Source organism: Salmo salar, chromosome ssa15, assembly GCF_905237065.1.
Source record: "Salmo salar chromosome ssa15, Ssal_v3.1, whole genome shotgun sequence".
Lineage (NCBI taxonomy): Eukaryota > Metazoa > Chordata > Actinopteri > Salmoniformes > Salmonidae > Salmo > Salmo salar.
Window position 1 is genome coordinate 14,896,740 of NC_059456.1, and position 23,387 is coordinate 14,920,126.

The 23,387-nt window shown below is 48.5% G+C and overlaps 1 protein-coding gene and 1 long non-coding RNA gene across 3 annotated transcripts in view; one reads left to right on the forward strand and one right to left on the reverse strand.

Moving 5' to 3' along the window:
• The window catches only part of phip (PHIP subunit of CUL4-Ring ligase complex), a 122,237-nt gene extending 114,980 nt beyond the window's left edge, over nucleotides 1–7,257 (reverse strand). For both annotated transcript variants that reach the window (XM_045695488.1, XM_045695487.1), the window contains exons 1-4: nucleotides 6,855–7,257; nucleotides 6,686–6,744; nucleotides 6,568–6,597; nucleotides 6,352–6,411 (exon numbers count right to left, since the gene is read on the reverse strand). In XM_045695488.1, coding sequence (XP_045551444.1) covers nucleotides 6,352–6,411; nucleotides 6,568–6,597; nucleotides 6,686–6,744; nucleotides 6,855–6,975 — 270 coding nt within the window. In that variant the 5' untranslated portion in view covers nucleotides 6,976–7,257. The remainder of the gene's footprint in view (nucleotides 1–6,351; nucleotides 6,412–6,567; nucleotides 6,598–6,685; nucleotides 6,745–6,854) is intronic.
• LOC123727222 (uncharacterized) lies at nucleotides 7,056–8,076 on the forward strand. The gene is made up of 2 exons (XR_006759127.1): nucleotides 7,056–7,169; nucleotides 7,239–8,076. It is a non-coding gene; the product is annotated as an uncharacterized lncRNA (long non-coding RNA).
• The last annotated feature ends 15,311 nt before the right edge of the window (nucleotides 8,077–23,387 follow it).

A 23,387-nucleotide genomic window follows, 5' to 3' on the forward strand; every position in this document is an offset into this window, starting at 1 on the left:
AGAGTAAACTCCCACTGCCATCCGTTCTTCTTGCTAACGTGCAATCATTGGACAATAAAATTGATGACCTACAATTAAGATTATCCTACCAACGGGACATAAAAAACTGTAACATCTTATATTTCACCGAGACGTGGCTGAACAAAGAAACAGACAATATAGAGCTGGCGGGATTTTCCATGCACCGGCAGAACAGAGACGCTACCTCTGGTAAGACGAGGGGTGGGGTTGTCTATTTGTCAATAACAGCTGGTGCGCGATGTCTAATATTAAAGAAGTATTGAGGTATGGCTCGCCTGAGATAGAGTACCTTATGATAAGCTGTAGACCACACTATCTACCAAGAGATTTCCCATCTGTATTATTCGTAGCTGTCTATTTACCACCCCAAAGCGATGCTGGCACTAAGACCGCACTCAACCAACTCTATAAGGCCATAAGCAAAGAACAAAATGCTCATCCAGAAGCGGCGCTCCTAGTGGCTGGGGACTTTAATGCAGGCAAACTTAAATCAGTTTTACCTTGAGGTGCATGTCACCAGTCTGGCGCCTCCAAAGCCAGCCCCACGCACCAGGCCTTTAGTGCACCTGCCCAGTCCAGTATGTCCTGTTCCTGCTCCTCGCACGAGCCCTGTGGTGCGTGTCCCTAGTCTGGCGCCTCCAAAGCCAGCCCCACGCACCAGGCCTTTAGTGCGCCTGCCCAGTCCAGGACATCCTGTTCCTGCTCCTCGCACTAGCCCTGTGGTGCACGTCCCTAGTCTGATGCCTCCAAAGCCATCCCCACGCACCAGGCCTTTAGTGCGCAGTCCCCGTCTAGAGCTTCCGGCGACAGTGCCCCGTCTAGAGCTTCCGGCGACAGTTCCCCGTCTAGAGCTTCCGGCGACATTGCCCCGTCCAGTGCTTCCGGCGACGTCCTACAGTCCGGAACTGACAGAGACGGCCCACAGTCCGGAACCTGCAGAAACGGCCCACCAGTCCGGAACCTGCAGAAACGGCCCAACAGTCCGGCGCAGCCAGAGTCGCCCGCCAGTCCGGCGCAGCCAGAGTCGCTCCTCAGCCCAGAGCCTTCAGCGGACAGGTTAGGTTGGGGACTAGGGCCATAACCAGAGCCACCTCCGTAGGGGGGAGTTTGGGGAAGGGGGGGGTGTTTGCACAGGAACCGTCGGTGACGGTGACCACCCTTCCCTCCCTTTAGTTTTGGTTTTTTTTTGTGGGTTATTGTTGGAGTCTTTTGGTTAAGGTGCATTCGGGGTCTGCATCTTTGGGGGGGGGGGGTATGTCGTGGAAAATTGTCTTAAGAATAACACTTCTTACAAGAACTTGTAAATTCAATATAGACTTTAATACAAAGTAAAAAAGCCGAGCCGGTCCGCGGACAACAACTGCCTTCCTTAGGCCCTGGCTCTGCTTTTATGCATATACAATACATAGGTCCATCCTTTATGTAAATGAAGTAAAACCCCCTATGCGTTCTGCCACCATTTTCTTTCATTTTAGCTCTAACATAGTAGCGGCTGGACTCTCCTCATATGGATATGAAAATAATGCATGCATTGCAGGCTTACGCTTGGCATATATTTAGTCATGGCCATACATACAGCTTGCCTGGCCTTTGCGTGGTTCCTACTTGGGGATGTATGGCCATCTGTTATTTCCACTCAGGGCCTGCTGTCAGTCTCCTCTTTCGCTAGCTAATGTATTTCTATCTTTCTTCCCTCAGCAAGTCTACCTTTCTCCCACAGGTACTGTCACGTCCTGACCAGTAAGGGGTCATTTTGTTATATTAGTTGGTCAGGACGTAGCAGGGGTGTGTTTGATTTATGTGTCTTTGGTTTTTGGGTAATGTCTATGTTGTCTATTTATATGATTGAATGTCTATTTAGTCTTTCTATGTTCAGGTTTGGTTTGGCCTTCAATTGGGAGCAGCTGTTGTTCGTTGCTTCTAATTGGAGGCCATATTTAAGTAGGGGGTTTTCGTCACTGTGTTTGTGGGTAGTTGTTCCGTGTATAGCTGTGTAGCCTTACAGGACTGTTTTCGTTGTTGTTTGTTATTTTTGGTCTAAGTGTTCACGTTTATCAAAATAAAAAGGAAGATGAGCACGATACCCGCTGCGACTTGGTACACTTTTTATGACGCACCTGACAGCCATGGATTACAGGCAACATCCATATCAAGCTAAAGGCTAGAGCTGCCACTTTCAAGGAGTGGGAGACTAATCCGGACGCTTATAAGAAATCCCGCTATGCCCTCAGATAAACCATCAAACAAGCAAAGCGTCAATACAGGATTAAGATTGAATCCTACTACACCAGCTCTGACGCTCGTCGGATGTGGCAGGGCTTGAAAACTATTATTGGATTACAAAGGGAAACCCAGATGCGAGCTGCCCAGTGACGCGAGCCTACTAGACGAGCGAAATGCCTTTTATGCTCGCTTCGAGGCAAGTTACACTGAAACATGCACGAGAGCACCAACTGTTCTGGATGACTGTGTGATAACGCTCTCGGTAGCCAATGTGAACAAAACCTTTAAACAGATCAACATTTACAAAGTCGCTGAGCCAGACGGATTACCAGGACGTGTACTCAAAGCATGCGCGGACCAACTGTCAAGTGTCTTCACTGACATTTTCAACCTCTCCCTGACCACGTCTGTAATACCTACATGTTTCAAGCAGACCACCATAGTCCTTATGCCCAAGAAAACGAAGGTAACCTGCCTAAATGATTACCGCCCCATGGCACTCACGTCGGTAGCCGTGCAACTGGATCCTGGACTTCCTGACGGGTGCCCCCAGGTGGTAAAAGTAGGCAACAACACTTCTGCCACGCTGATTCTTAAAAACTGGGGCCCCTCAGGGGTATGTACTTAGTCCCCTCCTGTATTCCCTGTTCACCCACGACTGCGTGGCCAAACACGACTCCAACACCATCACAAGGTTTGCTGAAGACACAACAGTTGAAGACCTGATCACCGACAACAATGAGACGGCCTATAGAGAGGAGGTCAGAAAACTGGCAGCGTGGTGCCAGGACAACAACCTCTCCCTCAATGTGAGCAAGACTAAGGAGCTGATTGTGGACTACAGGAAAATGCGGGCTGAACAGGCCCCCATTAACATTGACAGGGCTGTAGTGGAGCACCATCGAGAGCATCCTGAACGGTTGCATCACCGCCTGGTATGGCAACTGCTCGGCATCTGACCGTAAGGCGCTACAGAGGGTAGTGCAAACGACTCAGTACATCACTGGGGCAAAGCTTCCTGCCATCCAGGACCTATATAATAGGCGGTGTCAGAGGAAAGCCCATAAAATTGTCAGAGACTCCAGTCACCCAAGTTATAGACTGTTTTCTCTGCTACCTCACGGCAAGCGGTACCGGAACGCCAAGTCAAGGACCAAAAGGCTCCTCAACAGCTTCTACCCCCAAGCCATAAGACTGCTGAACAATTCATAAATCACCACCAGACAATTTACATTGACCCCCCCTTGTACACTGCTGTCACTTCGCCCCCAACCTACATGTACAGATTACCTCAACTAGCCTGTAGCCCCGCACACTGACTTGGTAACGGTGCCCCCTGTTTATAGCCTCGTTATTGTTATTCTTATTGTGTTACTTTTTATTATTAATTTTTATTTTAGTTTATTTGGTAAATATTTTCTTAACTCTTCTTGAACTGCACTGTTGGTTAAGGGCTTGTAAGTAAGCATGTAAGCATGTTATGTTGTATTCGGAGCATGTGACAAATAAAGATGGATTTGATTTATCACTAATATCACTATCACCATCATTATCACTAATATCACTATCATCATTATTATCACTAATATCACTATCATCATTATCACTAATAGCATTATCACTATCATCATCATTATCACTAATATCACTATCATCATTATCACTAATATCACTATCATCATCATTATCATTACTGGTATCACTAATATCACTATCATCATCATTATCACTAATGTCACTATCATCATTATCACTAATATCACTATCATCATCATTACCACTAATATCACTATCATCATTACCACTCATATCACTATCATCATCATTATCATTATCACTAATATCACTATCAACATCATCACTAATAGCATTATCATCATCATCATCACTAATATCACTATCATCATCATCATCATCACTATCATCATTAATATCACTAATATCACTATCATCATTACTATTATCACTAATATCACTATCATCATCATTATCACTAATATCACTATCATCATCATTATCACTAATATCACTATCATCATTATCACTAATATCAATATCATCATCATTATCACTAATATCACTATCATCACCATTATCACTAATATCACCATCATCATTAATCACTAATATCACTATCATCATCATCATTATCACTAATATCACTATCATCATCATCATCATCATCATCACTATCATCATCATTATCACTAATATCACTATCATCATTATCACTAATATCACTATCATCATCATTACTATTATCACTAATATCACTATCATTATCACTAATATCACTATCATCGTCATTATCACTATTATCATCATCACTAATATCATCATCATCATTATCATTAATATCACTATCATCATTATCACTAATATCACTATAATAATTATTACCATTACTAATATCACTATCATCATTATTATTATCACTAATATCACTATCATCATCATTATCACTAATATCACTATCATCATCATTACTATTATCACTGATATCACTATCATCATTATCACTATCATCACTATCATCATTATCACTAAAATCACCATCATCTCTACATTACTATTGTTGTCGTCATGAAATTAATGTTCATAATGACAAAAGACATCTATTAGAGGGAGAAAACATTGACCATCATAATATCATCATGATAATTACCAGAATTGTTGTTATTAATATATAAATAATTGTTATTGTTATAAATATATGATCTGTTCTATGTGTTATAGATCTGTCATTGTCATTTAAAGCCAGTCTATGAAGAGGTTGATCTGTTCTATGTGCTCTATTTCTATGATTCCAGTTATTAAGTAATATTTTTTGTCTATTATTTTAGGTTTTGTACACCAGCTTCAAACAGCTGAAAATAAAAAATGTTGGGGTTATGGAAAATATATTTCACAGCGGTTTAGATGGTACAATGATTCTCTACATTATACTTGCTTGTTTTGTCACATAAACTGAAATGAGGTTAATTATTAGAATTTAAGCAACCAGGAAATGGTGGAGCGATTTCTGCATAGTTCACCTTTAAGAACATGTCGCATCTTAAGATGAAGCAGTGGAGGACTGAGACAGTAGGCCCGGCCAGCCGCATCACAACCCCCGCTCACTGGCGGAGGGAGAAATGGCAGAGCAAGGAGAGGAGGAGGGGGGAGAGTAGACAGACACACTGTCAATATTGTTGTTCTATAAAATGTATAGATTTAGTTTTAGTCGAGTCTGCAAAAGATCATGATGACTGTGGGCTTCTGATGATGTAAAAAAAAAAAAAAAAACATGTCATAGAAAAAAAGGATTTAAAAAAGATTACGGTTATGATAATTTGCCAGAAATATAAAAGTTTTAAAATATCTAAACACTTGATCTCAAAATTCTAAAATATGTATTCTATTGACATTGATTGGTGTTATTCATGCAGTGTGCATTAGCATTATGTAAAATCACCATGTAATTGACCTAATTAGTCCATTAATTAATAAAGCCATAATAATTAGATTTAAGCTCAATATTACCCCATGTCAAGCCTTGTCTCCCCCTCTCCTCCAGTCCTGAGATAAGACACACTCCTCTCTCTCCCCCTCCTGCACACTCTCCTTCTGATAAAACTCTCTTTAAAACGACATTTTTATATCCCAGTGCTTTCTGATATGACTGTTTATATATTCTCCTAAAAGCAGTGTTTTACCTCGTCCCGCTGCTTGTGTGTTTTAGCCACACACATACACACAGACACACACACACAGCAAGGCTCTCTCTGTACAGCAGGAGCTGGGCGCCTTCATCTCGTGTAAAGCTGTGTCGCAGGAGTCCCTCCCCCGCGCGATCCAACGCCACAACACTCATGACGTACCAACATTTCACACACATTTTCACTACTATTTAAATGTTTTGGACATGCCTGTCACCAAACTCTCACCCCAGGGTCCCCGATGGACCAGGACAATACTCTTTGGTTCCTCTGGGCCCGGTTGGGTTCACGTTTTCTCGGTACAATCCTTTTTTTACTTTTTTTTTTCCTGATTTAAAAATTGCGGGAAATTCAATTTTTATTTTGCTCTCTCTAAAAAAACTTTTTCTCAGTTAGAGAGGAGCCTTACCAAATCTTCGTATCTCCCTGGGTGCTCCTTCCCTGTCCAGTCCCGTCGTGTAGGTAGTAGCTGCAGGAAATGCACAGTTCAGTCTGATCACTAATACTATCAACTCGTCTATTTTGTCTTTTTTTAAAACATTAAATAAGAAATCTGCTTCAAATCAACATGAGAAAGTGCAGTGAGAGCAGCTTGATGCGAGGCGAGCATAGATACACGACTCACCTCCTTCTCCTCCACCTCCCGGATCAACGTCTGGAAATAGATTTTAAAAAACTCTAAATCACACACCGAGACAAACGTGAGAATAGAATAAATAATGTTAAAATAGCATCGGACCCACCTCTGCTGCGTTCTGGCACGGTCCAGACTGTAGAAAGCGGGCGATTAGGAAGTAGAGTTCTGTCGGGGCGAGAGAGAGGACGGAGCGGGTTAGCTACAGAGGAGGGCGCCGGAGCGACTGGACACAATTACAACATCTAAATGTCACATATTCTGCTCTCTCTACTCACCAGAATGTAGCTGGGCGATCAGTTTACTGTCTGAATCCATTTTCGATGTTGTTTTTGTGTGTCTGAGGGAGTGTGCCCTATAGCTGTCACTGTTTACCCCGCAGGAAAACACTTCCTCCATTCAGGACCGTAGCACCGCTAAACAGCCAGGCCCGGCCACCATACAAACCCCTCCGCGTTTCAGACAAATAGGCCCTCCGACGGGGCTCAACCCCGAACAACACATCGCCTCGATAACACCTCGATAACTTGTAGTGAGAGTCACTCGGCGGTTTGTATAACACACCGGAGCGACATAAAGACACCGTTAAAGTAGTAAGTATTTATGTGCGTCCCTCGGCCTCCCCTCCTCCTCCTGTAATAACGCAAGCCCCCTGTGCGCAGGACCAGCAAGTAGTGCAGGCTGCTGTAGACACGGGACGTGGAAGGGAGGCAGCGGGAGCAGCAACACGGGAGCAGCAACACTGGAGCAGCAACGCTGGAGCGCAACACGGAACAAGAAGAAGAAGCGTGGCACAGAAAATGGTTGTTACATTGTTACGACGCGACCACTGATTCGATACACTGTTATTATTTACACTGTTTTTTTGGTTTGTTTTTTATAAAACTGTTACAAAAGTATCCGATACGCGCAGCTGCTTTATGAACAGTCTCCAGATCAAGTTAACAACGAGACGTTATCTTACAAACACAGATGCATTTGGAGGAGCCTATTCATTGTGATTGTCGTGTTGCTGTAATATTTTCGACGTGTTTTTTGGGGGGTTGGTTGGTTGGTTATTTATTCGTGAGAGCTGTGGGTTTATGATCGTGTCGTTATTGTGTAACTAAACAAGGTGTGTGTGAAACAGCCAGTCCTGTTTCCACTGGGTTTCTCCTCCATTTGTCTCCGCTGCATGTGGCCCGCTCAGCCCCCGCTCCCAGCAGTAAAATGGGGGAAGGGTTGAGGAGGGGGGATCTACACTAATGAATGAAACCAAAACCTCGTGAGTTACAACAATCCACGCCGAATGGCAGACGGATCATGAAGACAGACATTTATAGAAACATACGGGTTAAATGACTTATGGTTGTATAGCTTGTCTTTACGCCCGACCCTTTAAATATTGTTGTTGTTGTACAGGTTAGGTTTTCTTTACGCCTGGTTTTAAAAGTAGCGAGGATCATTAAAAATGCTAAAATATATTTTTTAAACAATTCAAATAAATACACCATGAAAATACTCCAAACTTTTTGTATTTTTAAAATCCATCAGTAATAAACCATTTTACTGCCATGGATAAATACTGAATGGAGTTCAGGGATTTGGGTGGGAATGCAGGTATTGAGTTTATTGTAAAATGTCACCTTCTCTATTCGTATTCACTTATATATATATATATATATATATACACATTTTCTAATGGTATCAGGTATTTTTTATAGTATTCAAATAAAATAATATGTGCTTCATTTGCAGAAATACAATGTATGTATTTGCATATGTGAATTAGATGAACATAGAGAGTGGAATCGAGCAGATCTCGGCCTACCTGCACTCACCTGCGCTGTTTAGACTCCCTCATTAATTACTGTTGTCACATTCTGTTCCATAATTTAACAAGTGTATCAATAGCAGTATAACCTGTGTTTGGGGGGAGATGAAAGAGTCTCAGGAGTCAAATGAAAACAATCAAATCAGTGAGAGGTGAGTGAGGAGGGTTTTGCACCCCTCAAACACAGAAAATAGATGGCAAAAAAAAAATAGATCTTTAGATGGGAATAAAAGGAGGTAGAGTAACAGCCTGTATCTCACTGGGTGTTTGTAGGGTTGTTATCAATCCCGAACTGACCCACTAGTGTTGTGTAACGGTGTTGTAGTGACATTATTCAGACTGAAAGCAGCAGCCGTGTTAGTAATGTAGCGTTTGGTGTCATTGCGTGGTTGCGTTTCGACAGAACTGAAACAGAAACCTATTCAGTCAACTAAACAACAAGTACTGTGCTTTACAATTCCAACTTTATCTGACATTCAACTTTTTTTCAGTTCGTCCAGATTTTTTTTACACTGAAATAAGAAACCAGGCTTGCGTCAATGGCGACATCATGGGTGGCCTTTCCACTTCTAGATGTACATAAGCTACATAATTAAGCTATCTGAAACTCCACAAAGCTGTACATGACATACGTTCACATATTTTTTCCTTTCCCGTTTTTCAGAGAGAACCACAGGTCCATAATTGGCTAATCAGCGTGACATGGATTTACATAAACAAACAAACAAAGTGTTGGAATGCGTTTCCCCAGTACATTAGCCTGTCGGTCCAGCTCTAGCAGAAAGGGCTGAGCAGGGCCCAGACCTGTTCCAGGACCATAAGGGCTGAGCAGGGCCCAGATCTGTTCCAGGACCATAAGGGCTGAGCAGGGCCCAGATCTGTTGGCTTTCACTCTCTGACCCACATCATTGAGTCTTTAGCGATACATTCTAATAATTATAGACTACAGGAGTAGTTATATAGTATAGTAGAATGATTGATTATAAATAATCTATTTTTAAGTGGTTATTGTGTAATTCTCCAATAATAGTATAACTCTCCAATAAGAGCATAGAGGGATGGAGGGGGTAAGATGATAGAGAGGCTAAGAGGATGGAGGGGGTAGGAGGATAGAGGGGGTAAGAGGATGGAGGGGGCAAGAGGATGGAGGGGGTAAGAGGATAGAGGGGGGTAAGAGGATAGAGGGGTTAAGAGGATGGAAGGATGGAGGGGGTAAGACGATGGAGGGGGTAAGAGGATGGAGGGATGGAGGGGGTAAGAGGATGGAGGGGGTAAGAGGATAGAGGGGGGGTAAGAGGATAGAGGGGGTAAGAGGATGGAAGGATGGAGGGGGTAAGAGGATAGAGGGGGGTAAGAGGATGGAGGGGGGTAAGAGGATAGAAGGGGGCAAGAGGATAGAGGGGGGTTGAGGATAGAGGGGGTTGAGGATAGAGGGGGTTGAGGATGGAGGGGGTGGGGGATAGAGGGATGGAGGGGGTAGGGGGATAGAGGGATGGAGGGGTAAGACGATGGAGGGGGTAGGGGGATGGAGGGGGTAGGGGGATAGAGGGATGGAGGGTGTAGGGGGATGGAGGGGGTAGGGGGATAGAGGGATGGAGGGGGTAAGAGGATAGAGGGGGATAGAGGGGGTAGGGGGATGGAGGGGGTAGGGGGATAGAGGGTTGGAGGGGGTAGGGGGATAGAGGGGGTAGGGGATGGAGGGTTGGAGGGGGTAAGAGGATAGAGGGGGTAGGGGGATGGAGGGGGTAGGGGGATAGAGGGATGGATAGAGTATATAGGGATAAATAAGGAGAGAATTGGTGAGAGGAATTGATGCTCACCTACCAAGTTAGTTAACTTCACCAACATCATATTGACATGAAGTCACTATGACATGCAGTTAGTTAGATCTGTGTGTTTCAATAGGGTTCATCCAGTTCGACCCGTCACCCTGACCTTTAACCTCTGCCAGTAGCTGTGTTAGTGTGTCTCCACCACCTGGTGGCAGCCTCATTCTGCCCTCCTGACCTCTCTCAGCACCATAATTCACAATGGTGACAGATCAACCAATCAGACACCAGGGGCAGATCTCTGGGGCTTTGGGACTGGGACAAGCCTGTGGGAGATTTGAATAATACTTTTACAGATAATTGACCAACACCAAATCTCTGCTCTGGTATTTTCCTCTTGCTCATCAGGAAGATGGGCGCGTGTGTGTTGATTGTTGTAACATTCTGAGTGGAGACTGACTGACCTACCAATCACCTGGCGTCATAAATCACGACTCAATATTATTTGTAGATGAGTCAGCCACAATTTACCCACGATGCATCACGGTTTTGATGCTCTCGGACGCTGACATTTTCTCTGCAGATAGGTCTACCACTGGTGATGTCATCAGTGAAGTCATCACTAGATACTGGTAATGATGTCACCAGTGAAGTCAACACTAGATATTGGTATTTTCTCCCTCAGGAGACTGAAAAGATTTGGCATGGGGCCCCAGATTTTCAAAATGTTCTACAGCTGCACCATCGAGAGCATGGCAACTGCTCAGCACCCGACCGCAAGGCACTACAGAGGGTAGTGTGTACAGCCCAGTACATCACATGGGCCAAGCTTCCTGATATCTAGGACTTATATACTAGGCGGTGTCAGAGGAAGGCCCAAAAAGTTGTCAAAGACTCCAGTCACCCAAGTCATAGACTGTTCTCTCTGCTACCGCACGGCAAGCAGTACCCGGAGCGCCAAGTCTAGGTCCAAAAGGCTCCATAACAGATTCTACCCCCAAGCCAAAAGTCTGCTGAACAATTAATCAAATGGCCACCCAGAGTACTTACATTGACCCCCCCCACCACACACACACACACACACACACTTACATTGACCTCCCCCCACCACACACACACACACACACACACACACACACACACACACACACACACACACACACACACACACACACACACACACACACACACACACACACAGCTGCTACTCGCTGTTTATTATCTATGCATAGTCACTTCACCCCTACCTACATGTACAAATTACCTCGACTAACCTGTACACCCATAGTCACTTTACCCCTACCTACATGTACAAATTACCTCGACTAACCTGTACACCCATAGTCACTTCACCTCTACCTACATGTACAAATTACCTCGACTAACCTGTACCCCCACACATTGACTCGATACCTGTACCCCCTGTATATAGCCTCATTACTAACCTGTACCCCTCCACATTGACCCAGTACCGGTACCCCCTGTATATAGCCTCCACATTGACCCAGTACCGGTACCCCCTGTATATAGCCTCCACATTGACTCTGTACCGGTACCCCCTGGATATAGCCTCCACATTGGCTCTGTACCGGTACCCCCTGGATATAGCCTCCACATTGACTCTGTACCGGTACCCCCTGTATATAGCCTCCACATTGACTCTGTACCGGTAACCCCTGTATATAGCCTCCACATTGACTCTGTACCGGTACCCCCTGTATATAGCCTCCACATTGACTCTGTACCGTAACACCCTGTATATAGCCTCCACATTGACTCTGTACCGTTACCCCCTGTATATAGCCTCCACATTGATCCAGTACCGGTACCCCCTGTATATAGCCTCCACATTGACCCAGTACCGGTACCCCCTGTATATAGCCTCCACATTGACCCAGTACCGGTACCCCCTGTATATAGCCTCCACATTGACCCAGTACCGGTACCCCCTGTATATAGCCTCCACATTGACCCAGTACCGGTACCCCCTGTATATATTCTCCACATTGACCCAGTACCGGTACCCCCTGTATATAGCCTCATTATTGTTATTTTATAGTGTAAGTTTTTATTACATTTTTTAGTATTGTTTATTTAGTCAATATTTTCTTAACTCTATATCTTCAACTGTATTGTTGGTTAAGGGCTTGTCAGTAAGCATTTCAATGTAATGTCTATCTACACCTGTTGTATTCAGCGCAATTCAAATTTGATTTGATTTGAATGATGTCACCAATTAAGTCATCACTAGATAATGGTAATGATGTCACCAGTGACGTCATCAGTAGATACTGGTAATGAAGTCAGATCTGAAGAGATTTTGATTAAACTAAGATTTGCTTCCTGAATGGCACCACATATTCTATGTAGTGGGCCCAATGGGCATTATATAAAAAATTATATAAAAAAAAAGTCACTTAAGAACAAATTCTTTTTTATAATGACGGCCTACCGGGGAACAGCGGGTTAACTGCCTTATTCAGTGGCAGAGCGAGATAATATCATTTTTTTTAACCTTGTCAGCTCGGGGATTCGATCCAGCACCCTTTCGGTTACTGGCCCCATGCTCTAACCACTAGGCTACCCGCTATAACCACTAGGCTACCTGCCTATAACCACTAGGCTACCCGCTCTAACCACTAGGCAACCTGCCTCTAACCACTAGGCAACCTGCCTCTAACCACTAGGCAACCTGCCTCTAACCACTAGGCAACCTGCCTCTAACCACTAGGCTACCTGCCTCTAACCACTAGGCTACCTGCCTCTAACCACTAGGCTACCCGCTCTAACCACTAGGCTACCTGCCTCTAACCACTAGGCTACCTGCCTCTAATCACTACGCTACCTGCTTTAACCACTAGGCCCCAAGCTCTAACCACTAGGCTACCTGCTCTAACCACTAGGCTACCTGCTCTAACCACTAGGCTACCTGCTCTGACCACTAGGCCCCATGCTCTAACCACTAGGCTACCTGCCTCTAACCACTAGGCCCCATGCTCTAACCACTAGGCTACCTGCTCTAACCACTAGGCTACCTGCTCTGACCACTAGGCCCCATGCTCTAACCACTAGGCTACCTGCCTCTAACCACTAGGCCCCATGCTCTAACCACTAGGCTACCTGCCTCTAACAACTAGTCTACCTGCTCTAACCACTAGACCCCATGCTCTAACCACTAGGCTACCTGCCTCTGACCACTAGGCTACCTGCTCTAACCACTAGGCTACCCACTCTAACCACTAGCCCCCATGCTCTAACCACTAGGCTACCTGCTCTAACCACTAGGCTACCTGCTCTAACCACTAGGCCCAATGCTCTAACCACTAGGCCCCATGCTCTAACCACTAGGCTACCTGCTCTAAACACTAGGCTACCTGCTCTAAACACTAGTCTCTAACCACTAGGCTACCTGCTCTAACCACTAGGCCCCATGCTTTAACCACTAGGCCCCATGCTTTAACCACTAGGCCCCATGCTCTAACCACTAGGCTACCTGCTCTAACCACTAGGCTACCTGTCTCTAACCACTAGGCTACCTGCCTCTAACCACTAGGCTACCTGTCTCTAACCACTAGGCTACCTGTCTCTAACCACTAGGCTACCTGTCTCTAACCACTAGGCTACCTGCCACTAACCACTAGGCTACCTGCCACTAACCACTAGGCTACCTGCCTCTAACCACTAGGCTACCTGTCTCTAACCACTAGGCTACCTGTCTCTAACCACTAGGCTACCTGCCTCTAACCACTAGGCTACCTGCCTCTAACCACTAGGCTACCTGCCTCTAACCACTAGGCTACCTGCTCTAACCACTAGGCCCCGTGCTCTAACCACTAGGCCCCATGCTCTAACCACTAGGCTACCTGCTCTAACCACTAGGCTCTAACCACTAGGCTACCTGCTCTTATCACAAGGCCCCATGCTCTAACCACTAGGCCCCATGCTCTAACCACTAGGCTACCTGCTCTAACCACTAGGCTACCTGCTCTAACCACTAGGCTCTAACCACTAGGCTACCTGCTCCAACAACTAGGCTACCTGCTCTAACCACTAGGCTACCTGCTCTAGCCACTAGGCCCCATGCTCTAACCGCTAGGCCCCGTGCTCTAACCACTAGGCCCCATGCTCTAACCACTAGGCTACATGGTCTAAGCACTAGGCTCTAACCACTAGGCTACCTACTCTTATCACTAGGCCCCATGCTCTAACCACTAGGCCCCATGCTCTAACCGCTAGGCCCCGTGCTCTAACCACTAGGCCCCATGCTCTAACCACTAGGCTACCTGCTCTAACCACTGGGCTCTAACCACTAGGCTAGTGGGCTACCTGCCTCTAACCACTAGGCTACCTGCTCTAACCACTAGGCTACCTGTCTCTAACCACTAGGCTACCTGCTCTAACCACTAGGCTACCTTCCTTTAACCACTAGGCTACCTGATCTAACCACTAGGCTACCTGTTCTAACCACTAGGCTACCTGCTCTAACCACTAGGCTCTAACCACTAGGCTACCTGCTCCAACAACTAGGCTACCTGCTCTAACCACTAGGCCCCATGGTCTAACCGCTAGGCCCCGTGCTCTAACCACTAGGCCCCTTGCTCTAACCACTAGGCCACCTGATCTAACCACTAGGCTACCTGCTCTAACCACTAGGCTACCTGCTCTAACCACTAGGCTCGAACCACTAGGCTACCTGCTCCAACAACTAGGCTACCTGCTCTAACCACTAGGCTACCTGCTCTAACCGCTAGGCACCTTGCTCTAACCACTAGGCCCCTTGCTCTAACCACTAGGCCCCTTGCTCTAACCACTAGGCTACCTGCTCTAACCACTAGGCTACCTGCTCTAACCACTAGGCCCCATGCTCTAACCACTAGGCTACCTGCCTCTAACCACTAGGCTCTAACCACTAGGCTACCTGCTCCAACAACTAGGCTACCTGCTCTAACCACTAGGCTACCTGCTCTAGCCGCTAGGCCCCATGGTCTAACCGCTAGGCCCCATGCTCTAACCACTAGGCAACCTGCTCTAACCACTAGGCTACCTGCTCTAACCACTAGGCTACCTGTCTCTAACCACTAGGCTACCTGTCTCTAGCCACTAGGCTACCTGCCTCTAACCACTAGGCTACCTGCCTCTAACCACTAGGCTACCTGCCTCTAACCACTAGGCTACCTGTCTCTAACCACTAGGCTACCTGTCTCTAACCACTAGGCTACCTGTCTCTAACCACTAGGCTACCTGTCTCTAACCACTAGGCTACCTGCTCTAACCACTAGGCTACCTGCCTCTAACCACTAGGCTACCTGCTCTAACCACTAGGCCCCGTGCTCTAACCACTAGGCCCCATGCTCTAACCACTAGGCTACCTGCTCTAACCACTAGGCTACCTGCTCTTATCACTAGGCCCCATGCTCTAACCACTAGGCCCCATGCTCTAACCACTAGGCTACCTGATCTAACCACTAGGCTACCTGCTCTAACCACTAGGCTACCTGCTCTAACCACTAGGCTCTAACCACTAGGCTACCTGCTCCAACAACTAGGCTACCTGCTCTAACCACTAGGCTACCTGCTCTAGCCACTAGGCCCCATGGTCTAACCGCTAGGCCCCGTGCTCTAACCACTAGGCCCCGTGCTCTAACCACTAGGCCCCATGCTCTAACCACTAGGCTACATGGTCTAAGCACTAGGCTCTAACCACTAGGCTACCTGCACTTATCACTAGGCCCCATGCTCTAACCAGTAGGCCCCATGCTCTAACCGCTAGGCCCCGTGCTCTAACCACTAGGCCCCATGCTCTAACCACTAGGCTACCTGCTCTAACCACTAGGCTCTAACCACTAGGCTAGTGGGCTACCTGCCTCTAACCACTAGGCTACCTGCTCTAACCACTAGGCTACCTGTCTCTAACCACTAGGCTACCTGCTCTAACCACTAGGCTACCTTCCTTTAACCACTAGGCTACCTGATCTAACCACTAGGCAACCTGCTCTAACCACTAGGCTACCTGCTCTAACCACTAGGCTCTAACCACTAGGCTACCTGCTCCAACAACTAGGCTACCTGCTCTAACCACTAGGCCCCATGGTCTAACCGCTAGGCCCCGTGCTCTAACCACTAGGCCCGTGCTCTACCCACTAGGCCCCTTGCTCTAACCACTAGGCTACCTGATCTAACCACTAGGCTACCTGCTCTAACCACTAGGCTCGAACCACTAGTCTACCTGCTCCAACAACTAGGCTACCTGCTCTAACCACTAGGCCCCATGGTCTAACCGCTAGGCCCCGTGCTCTAACCACTAGGCCCCTTGCTCTAACCACTAGGCCCCAAGCTCTAACCACTAGGCTACCTGCTCTAACCACTAGGCTACCTGCTCTAACCACTGGGCCCCATGCTCTAACCACTAGGCTACCTGCCTCTAACCACTAGGCTCTAACCACTAGGCTACCTGCTCCAACAACTAGGCTACCTGCTCTAACCACTAGGCCCCATGCTCTAACCACTAGGCTACCTGCTGTAACCACTAGGCTCTAACCACTAGGCTACCTGCTCTTATCACTAGGCCCCATGCTCTAACCACTAGGCCCCATGCTCTAACCACTAGGCTACCTGATCTAACCACTAGGCTACCTGCTCTAACCACTAGGCTACCTGCTCTAACCACTAGGCTCTAACCACTAGGCTACCTGCTCTAACCACTAGGGCTACCTGCTCCAACAACTAAGCTATCTGCTCTAACCACTAGGCTACCTGCTCTAGCCACTAGGCCCCATGGTCTAACCGCTAGGCCCCGTGCTCTAACCACTCGGCCCCATGCTCTAACCACTGGGCCCCATGCTCTAACCACTAGGCTACATGGTCTAAGCACTAGGCTCTAACCACTAGGCTACCTGCACTTATCACTAGGCCCCATGCTCTAACCACTAGGCCCCATGCTCTAACCGCTAGGCCCCGTGCTCTAACCGCTAGGCCCCGTGCTCTAACCACTAGGCTACCTGCTCTAACCACTAGGCTCTAACCTCTAGGCTAGTGGGCTACCTGCCTCTAACCACTAGGCTACCTGCTCTAACCACTAGGCTACCTGTCTCTAACCAATAGGCTACCTTCCTTTAACCACTAGGCTACCTTCCTTTAACCACTAGGCTACCTGATCTAACCACTAGGCAACCTGCTCCAACCACTAGGCTACCTGCTCCAACCACTAGGCTACCTGCTCCAACAACTAGGCTACCTGCTCTAACCACTAGGCCCCATGGTCTAACCGCTAGGCCCCGTGCTCTAACCACTAGGCCCCTTGCTCTAACCACTAGGCTACCTGATCTAACCACTAGGCTACCTGCTCTAACCACTAGGCTACCTGCTCTAACCACTAGGCTCGAACCACTAGTCTACCTGCTCCAACAACTAGGCTACCTGCTCTAACCACTAGGCCCCATGGTCTACCCGCTAGGCCCCGTGCTCTAACCACTAGGCCCCTTGCTCTAACCACTAGGCCCCAAGCTCTAACCACTAGGCTACCTGCTCTAACCACTAGGCTACCTGCTTTAACCACTAGGCCCCATGCTCTAACCACTAGGCTACCTGTCTCTAACCACTAGGCACTAACCACTAGGCTACCTGCTCCAACAACTAGGCTACCTGCTCTAACCACTAGGCTACCTGCTCAAGCCGCTAGGCCCCATGGTCTAACCGCTATGCCCCATGCTCTAACCACTAGGCAACCTGCTCTAACCACTAGGCTACCTGCTCTAACCACTAGGCCCCACGCTCTAACCACTAGGCTATCTCCTCTAACCACTAGGCTACCTGTCTCTAACCACTAGGCCCCATGTTTAACCACTAGGCCCCATGCTCTAACCACTAGGCTACCTGCTCAAACTACTAGGCTACCTGCTCTAACCACTAGGCTACCTGCTCTAACCACTAGGCTACCTGTCTCTAACCACTAGGCTACCTGTCTCTAACCACTAGGCTACCTGCTCTAACCACTAGGCTACATGTCTCTAACCACTTGGCTACCTGCTCTTACCACTAGGCTACCTGTCTCTATCCACTAGGCTACCTGTCTCTAACCACTAGCCTACCTGTCTCTAACCACTAGGCTACCTGCTCTAACCAATTGGCTACCTTCATTTAACCACTAGGCTCCCCGCCTCTAACCACTAGGCTACCTGCCTCTAACCACTAGGCTACCTGCCTCTAACCACTAGGCTACCTGTCTCTAACCACTAGGCTACCTGTCTCTAACCACTAGGCTACCTGTCTCTAACCACTAGGCTACCTGCCACTAACCACTAGGCTACCTGCCACTAACCACTAGGCTACCTGCCTCTAACCACTAGGCTACCTGTCTCTAACCACTAGGCTACCTGTCTCTAACCACTAGGCTACCTGCCTCTAACCACTAGGCTACCTGCCTCTAACCACTAGGCTACCTGCCTCTAACCACTAGGCTACCTGCTCTAACCACTAGGCCCCGTGCTCTAACCACTAGGCCCCATGCTCTAACCACTAGGCTACCTGCTCTAACCACTAGGCTCTAACCACTAGGCTACCTGCTCTTATCACAAGGCCCCATGCTCTAACCACTAGGCCCCATGCTCTAACCACTAGGCTACCTGCTCTAACCACTAGGCTACCTGCTCTAACCACTAGGCTCTAACCACTAGGCTACCTGCTCCAACAACTAGGCTACCTGCTCTAACCACTAGGCTACCTGCTCTAGCCACTAGGCCCCATGCTCTAACCGCTAGGCCCCGTGCTCTAACCACTAGGCCCCATGCTCTAACCACTAGGCTACATGGTCTAAGCACTAGGCTCTAACCACTAGGCTACCTGCTCTTATCACTAGGCCCCATGCTCTAACCACTAGGCCCCATGCTCTAACCGCTAGGCCCCGTGCTCTAACCACTAGGCCCCATGCTCTAACCACTAGGCTACCTGCTCTAACCACTAGGCTCTAACCACTAGGCTAGTGGGCTACCTGCCTCTAACCACTAGGCTACCTGCTCTAACCACTAGGCTACCTGTCTCTAACCACTAGGCTACCTGCTCTAACCACTAGGCTACCTTCCTTTAACCACTAGGCTACCTGATCTAACCACTAGGCTACCTGTTCTAACCACTAGGCTACCTGCTCTAACCACTAGGCTCTAACCACTAGGCTACCTGCTCCAACAACTAGGCTACCTGCTCTAACCACTAGGCCCCATGGTCTAACCGCTAGGCCCCGTGCTCTAACCACTAGGCCCCTTGCTCTAACCACTAGGCCACCTGATCTAACCACTAGGCTACCTGCTCTAACCACTAGGCTACCTGCTCTAACCACTAGGCTCGAACCACTAGGCTACCTGCTCCAACAACTAGGCTACCTGCTCTAACCACTAGGCTACCTGCTCTAACCGCTAGGCACCTTGCTCTAACCACTAGGCCCCTTGCTCTAACCACTAGGCCCCTTGCTCTAACCACTAGGCTACCTGCTCTAACCACTAGGCTACCTGCTCTAACCACTAGGCCCCATGCTCTAACCACTAGGCTACCTGCCTCTAACCACTAGGCTCTAACCACTAGGCTACCTGCTCCAACAACTAGGCTACCTGCTCTAACCACTAGGCTACCTGCTCTAGCCGCTAGGCCCCATGGTCTAACCGCTAGGCCCTATGCTCTAACCACTAGGCAACCTGCTCTAACCACTAGGCTACCTGCTCTAACCACTAGGCTACCTGTCTCTAACCACTAGGCTACCTGTCTCTAGCCACTAGGCTACCTGCCTCTAACCACTAGGCTACCTGCCTCTAACCACTAGGCTACCTGCCTCTAACCACTAGGCTACCTGTCTCTAACCACTAGGCTACCTGTCTCTAACCACTAGGCTACCTGTCTCTAACCACTAGGCTACCTGCTCTAACCACTAGGCTACCTGCCTCTAACCACTAGGCTACCTGCTCTAACCACTAGGCCCCGTGCTCTAACCACTAGGCCCCATGCTCTAACCACTAGGCTACCTGCTCTAACCACTAGGCTACCTGCTCTTATCACTAGGCCCCATGCTCTAACCACTAGGCCCCATGCTCTAACCACTAGGCTACCTGATCTAACCACTAGGCTACCTGCTCTAACCACTAGGCTACCTGCTCTAACCACTAGGCTCTAACCACTAGGCTACCTGCTCCAACAACTAGGCTACCTGCTCTAACCACTAGGCTACCTGCTCTAGCCACTAGGCCCCATGGTCTAACCGCTAGGCCCCGTGCTCTAACCACTAGGCCCCGTGCTCTAACCACTAGGCCCCATGCTCTAACCACTAGGCTACATGGTCTAAGCACTAGGCTCCTAACCACTAGGCTACCTGCACTTATCACTAGGCCCCATGCTCTAACCAGTAGGCCCCATGCTCTAACCGCTAGGCCCCGTGCTCTAACCACTAGGGCCCCATGCTCTAACCACTAGGCTACCTGCTCTAACCACTAGGGCTCTAACCACTAGGCTAGTGGGCTACCTGCCTCTAACCACTAGGCTACCTGCTCTAACCACTAGGGCTACCTGTCTCTAACCACTAGGCTACCTGCTCTAACCACTGGGCTACCTTCCTTTAACCACTAGGCTACCTGATCTAACCACTAGGCAACCTGCTCTAACCACTAGGCTACCTGCTCTAACCACTAGGCTCTAACCACTAGGCTACCTGCTCCAACAACTAGGCTACCTGCTCTAACCACTAGGCCCCATGGTCTAACCGCTAGGCCCCGTGCTCTAACCACTAGGCCCGTGCTCTACCCACTAGGCCCCTTGCTCTAACCACTAGGCTACCTGATCTAACCACTAGGCTACCTGCTCTAACCACTAGGCTCGAACCACTAGTCTACCTGCTCCAACAACTAGGCTACCTGCTCTAACCACTAGGCCCCATGGTCTAACCGCTAGGCCCCGTGCTCTAACCACTAGGCCCCTTGCTCTAACCACTAGGCCCCAAGCTCTAACCACTAGGCTACCTGCTCTAACCACTAGGCTACCTGCTCTAACCACTAGGCCCCATGCTCTAACCACTAGGCTACCTGCCTCTAACCACTAGGCTCTAACCACTAGGCTACCTGCTCCAACAACTAGGCTACCTGCTCTAACCACTAGGCCCCATGCTCTAACCACTAGGCTACCTGCTGTAACCACTAGGCTCTAACCACTAGGCTACCTGCTCTTATCACTAGGCCCCATGCTCTAACCACTAGGCCCCATGCTCTAACCACTAGGCTACCTGATCTAACCACTAGGCTACCTGCTCTAACCACTAGGCTACCTGCTCTAACCACTAGGCTCTAACCACTAGGCTACCTGCTCTAACCACTAGGCTACCTGCTCCAACAACTAAGCTATCTGCTCTAACCACTAGGCTACCTGCTCTAGCCACTAGGCCCCATGGTCTAACCGCTAGGCCCCGTGCTCTAACCACTAGGCCCCATGCTCTAACCACTAGGCCCCATGCTCTAACCACTAGGCTACATGGTCTAAGCACTAGGCTCTAACCACTAGGCTACCTGCACTTATCACTAGGCCCCATGCTCTAACCACTAGGCCCCATGCTCTAACCGCTAGGCCCCGTGCTCTAACCGCTAGGCCCCGTGCTCTAACCACTAGGCTACCTGCTCTAACCACTAGGCTCTAACCTCTAGGCTAGTGGGCTACCTGCCTCTAACCACTAGGCTACCTGCTCTAACCACTAGGCTACCTGTCTCTAACCAATAGGCTACCTTCCTTTAACCACTAGGCTACCTTCCTTTAACCACTAGGCTACCTGATCTAACCACTAGGCAACCTGCTCCAACCACTAGGCTACCTGCTCCAACCACTAGGCTACCTGCTCCAACAACTAGGCTACCTGCTCTAACCACTAGGCCCCATGGTCTAACCGCTAGGCCCCGTGCTCTAACCACTAGGCCCCTTGCTCTAACCACTAGGCTACCTGATCTAACCACTAGGCTACCTGCTCTAACCACTAGGCTACCTGCTCTAACCACTAGGCTCGAACCACTAGTCTACCTGCTCCAACAACTAGGCTACCTGCTCTAACCACTAGGCCCCATGGTCTAACCGCTAGGCCCCGTGCTCTAACCACTAGGCCCCTTGCTCTAACCACTAGGCCCCAAGCTCTAACCACTAGGCTACCTGCTCTAACCACTAGGCTACCTGCTCTAACCACTAGGCCCCATGCTCTAACCACTAGGCTACCTGTCTCTAACCACTAGGCACTAACCACTAGGCTACCTGCTCCAACAACTAGGCTACCTGCTCTAACCACTAGGCTACCTGCTCAAGCCGCTAGGCCCCATGGTCTAACCGCTATGCCCCATGCTCTAACCACTAGGCAACCTGCTCTAACCACTAGGCTACCTGCTCTAACCACTAGGCCCCACGCTCTAACCACTAGGCTATCTGCTCTAACCACTAGGCTACCTGTCTCTAACCACTAGGCTACATGTCTCTAACCACTTGGCTACCTGCTCTTACCACTAGGCTACCTGTCTCTATCCACTAGGCTACCTGTCTCTAACCACTAGCCTACCTGTCTCTAACCACTAGGCTACCTGCTCTAACCAATTGGCTACCTTCATTTAACCACTAGGCTACCTGCTCTAACCACTAGGCTCCCCGCCTCTAACCACTAGGCTACCCGCCTCTAACCACTAGGCTACCCGCCTCTAACCACTAGGCTACCCGCCTCTAACCACTAGGCTACCCGCCTCTAACCACTAGGCTACCCGCCTCTAACCACTAGGCTACCCGCCTCTAACCACTAGGCTACCTGCCTCTAACCACTAGGCTTCCTGCTCTAACCACTACGCTACCTGCATCTAACCACTAGGCTACACCCCTCTAACCCCTAGGCTACCTGCCTCTAAACACTAGGCTACCTGCTCTAACCAATTGGCCACCTGCCTCAAACCACTAGGCCACCTGCCTCTAACCACTAGGCTACCTGCTCTAACCACTAGGCCCCATGCTTTAACCACTAGGCCCCATGCTCTAACCACTAGGCTACCTGCTCTAACCACTAGGCTACCTGTCTCTAACCACTAGGCTACCTGTCTCTAACCACTAGGCTACCTGTCTCTAACCACTAGGCTACCTGCCTCTAACCACTAGGCTACCTGCCTCTAACCACTAGGCTACCTGCCTCTAACCACTAGGCTACCTGTCTCTAACCACTAGGCTACCTGTCTCTAACCACTAGG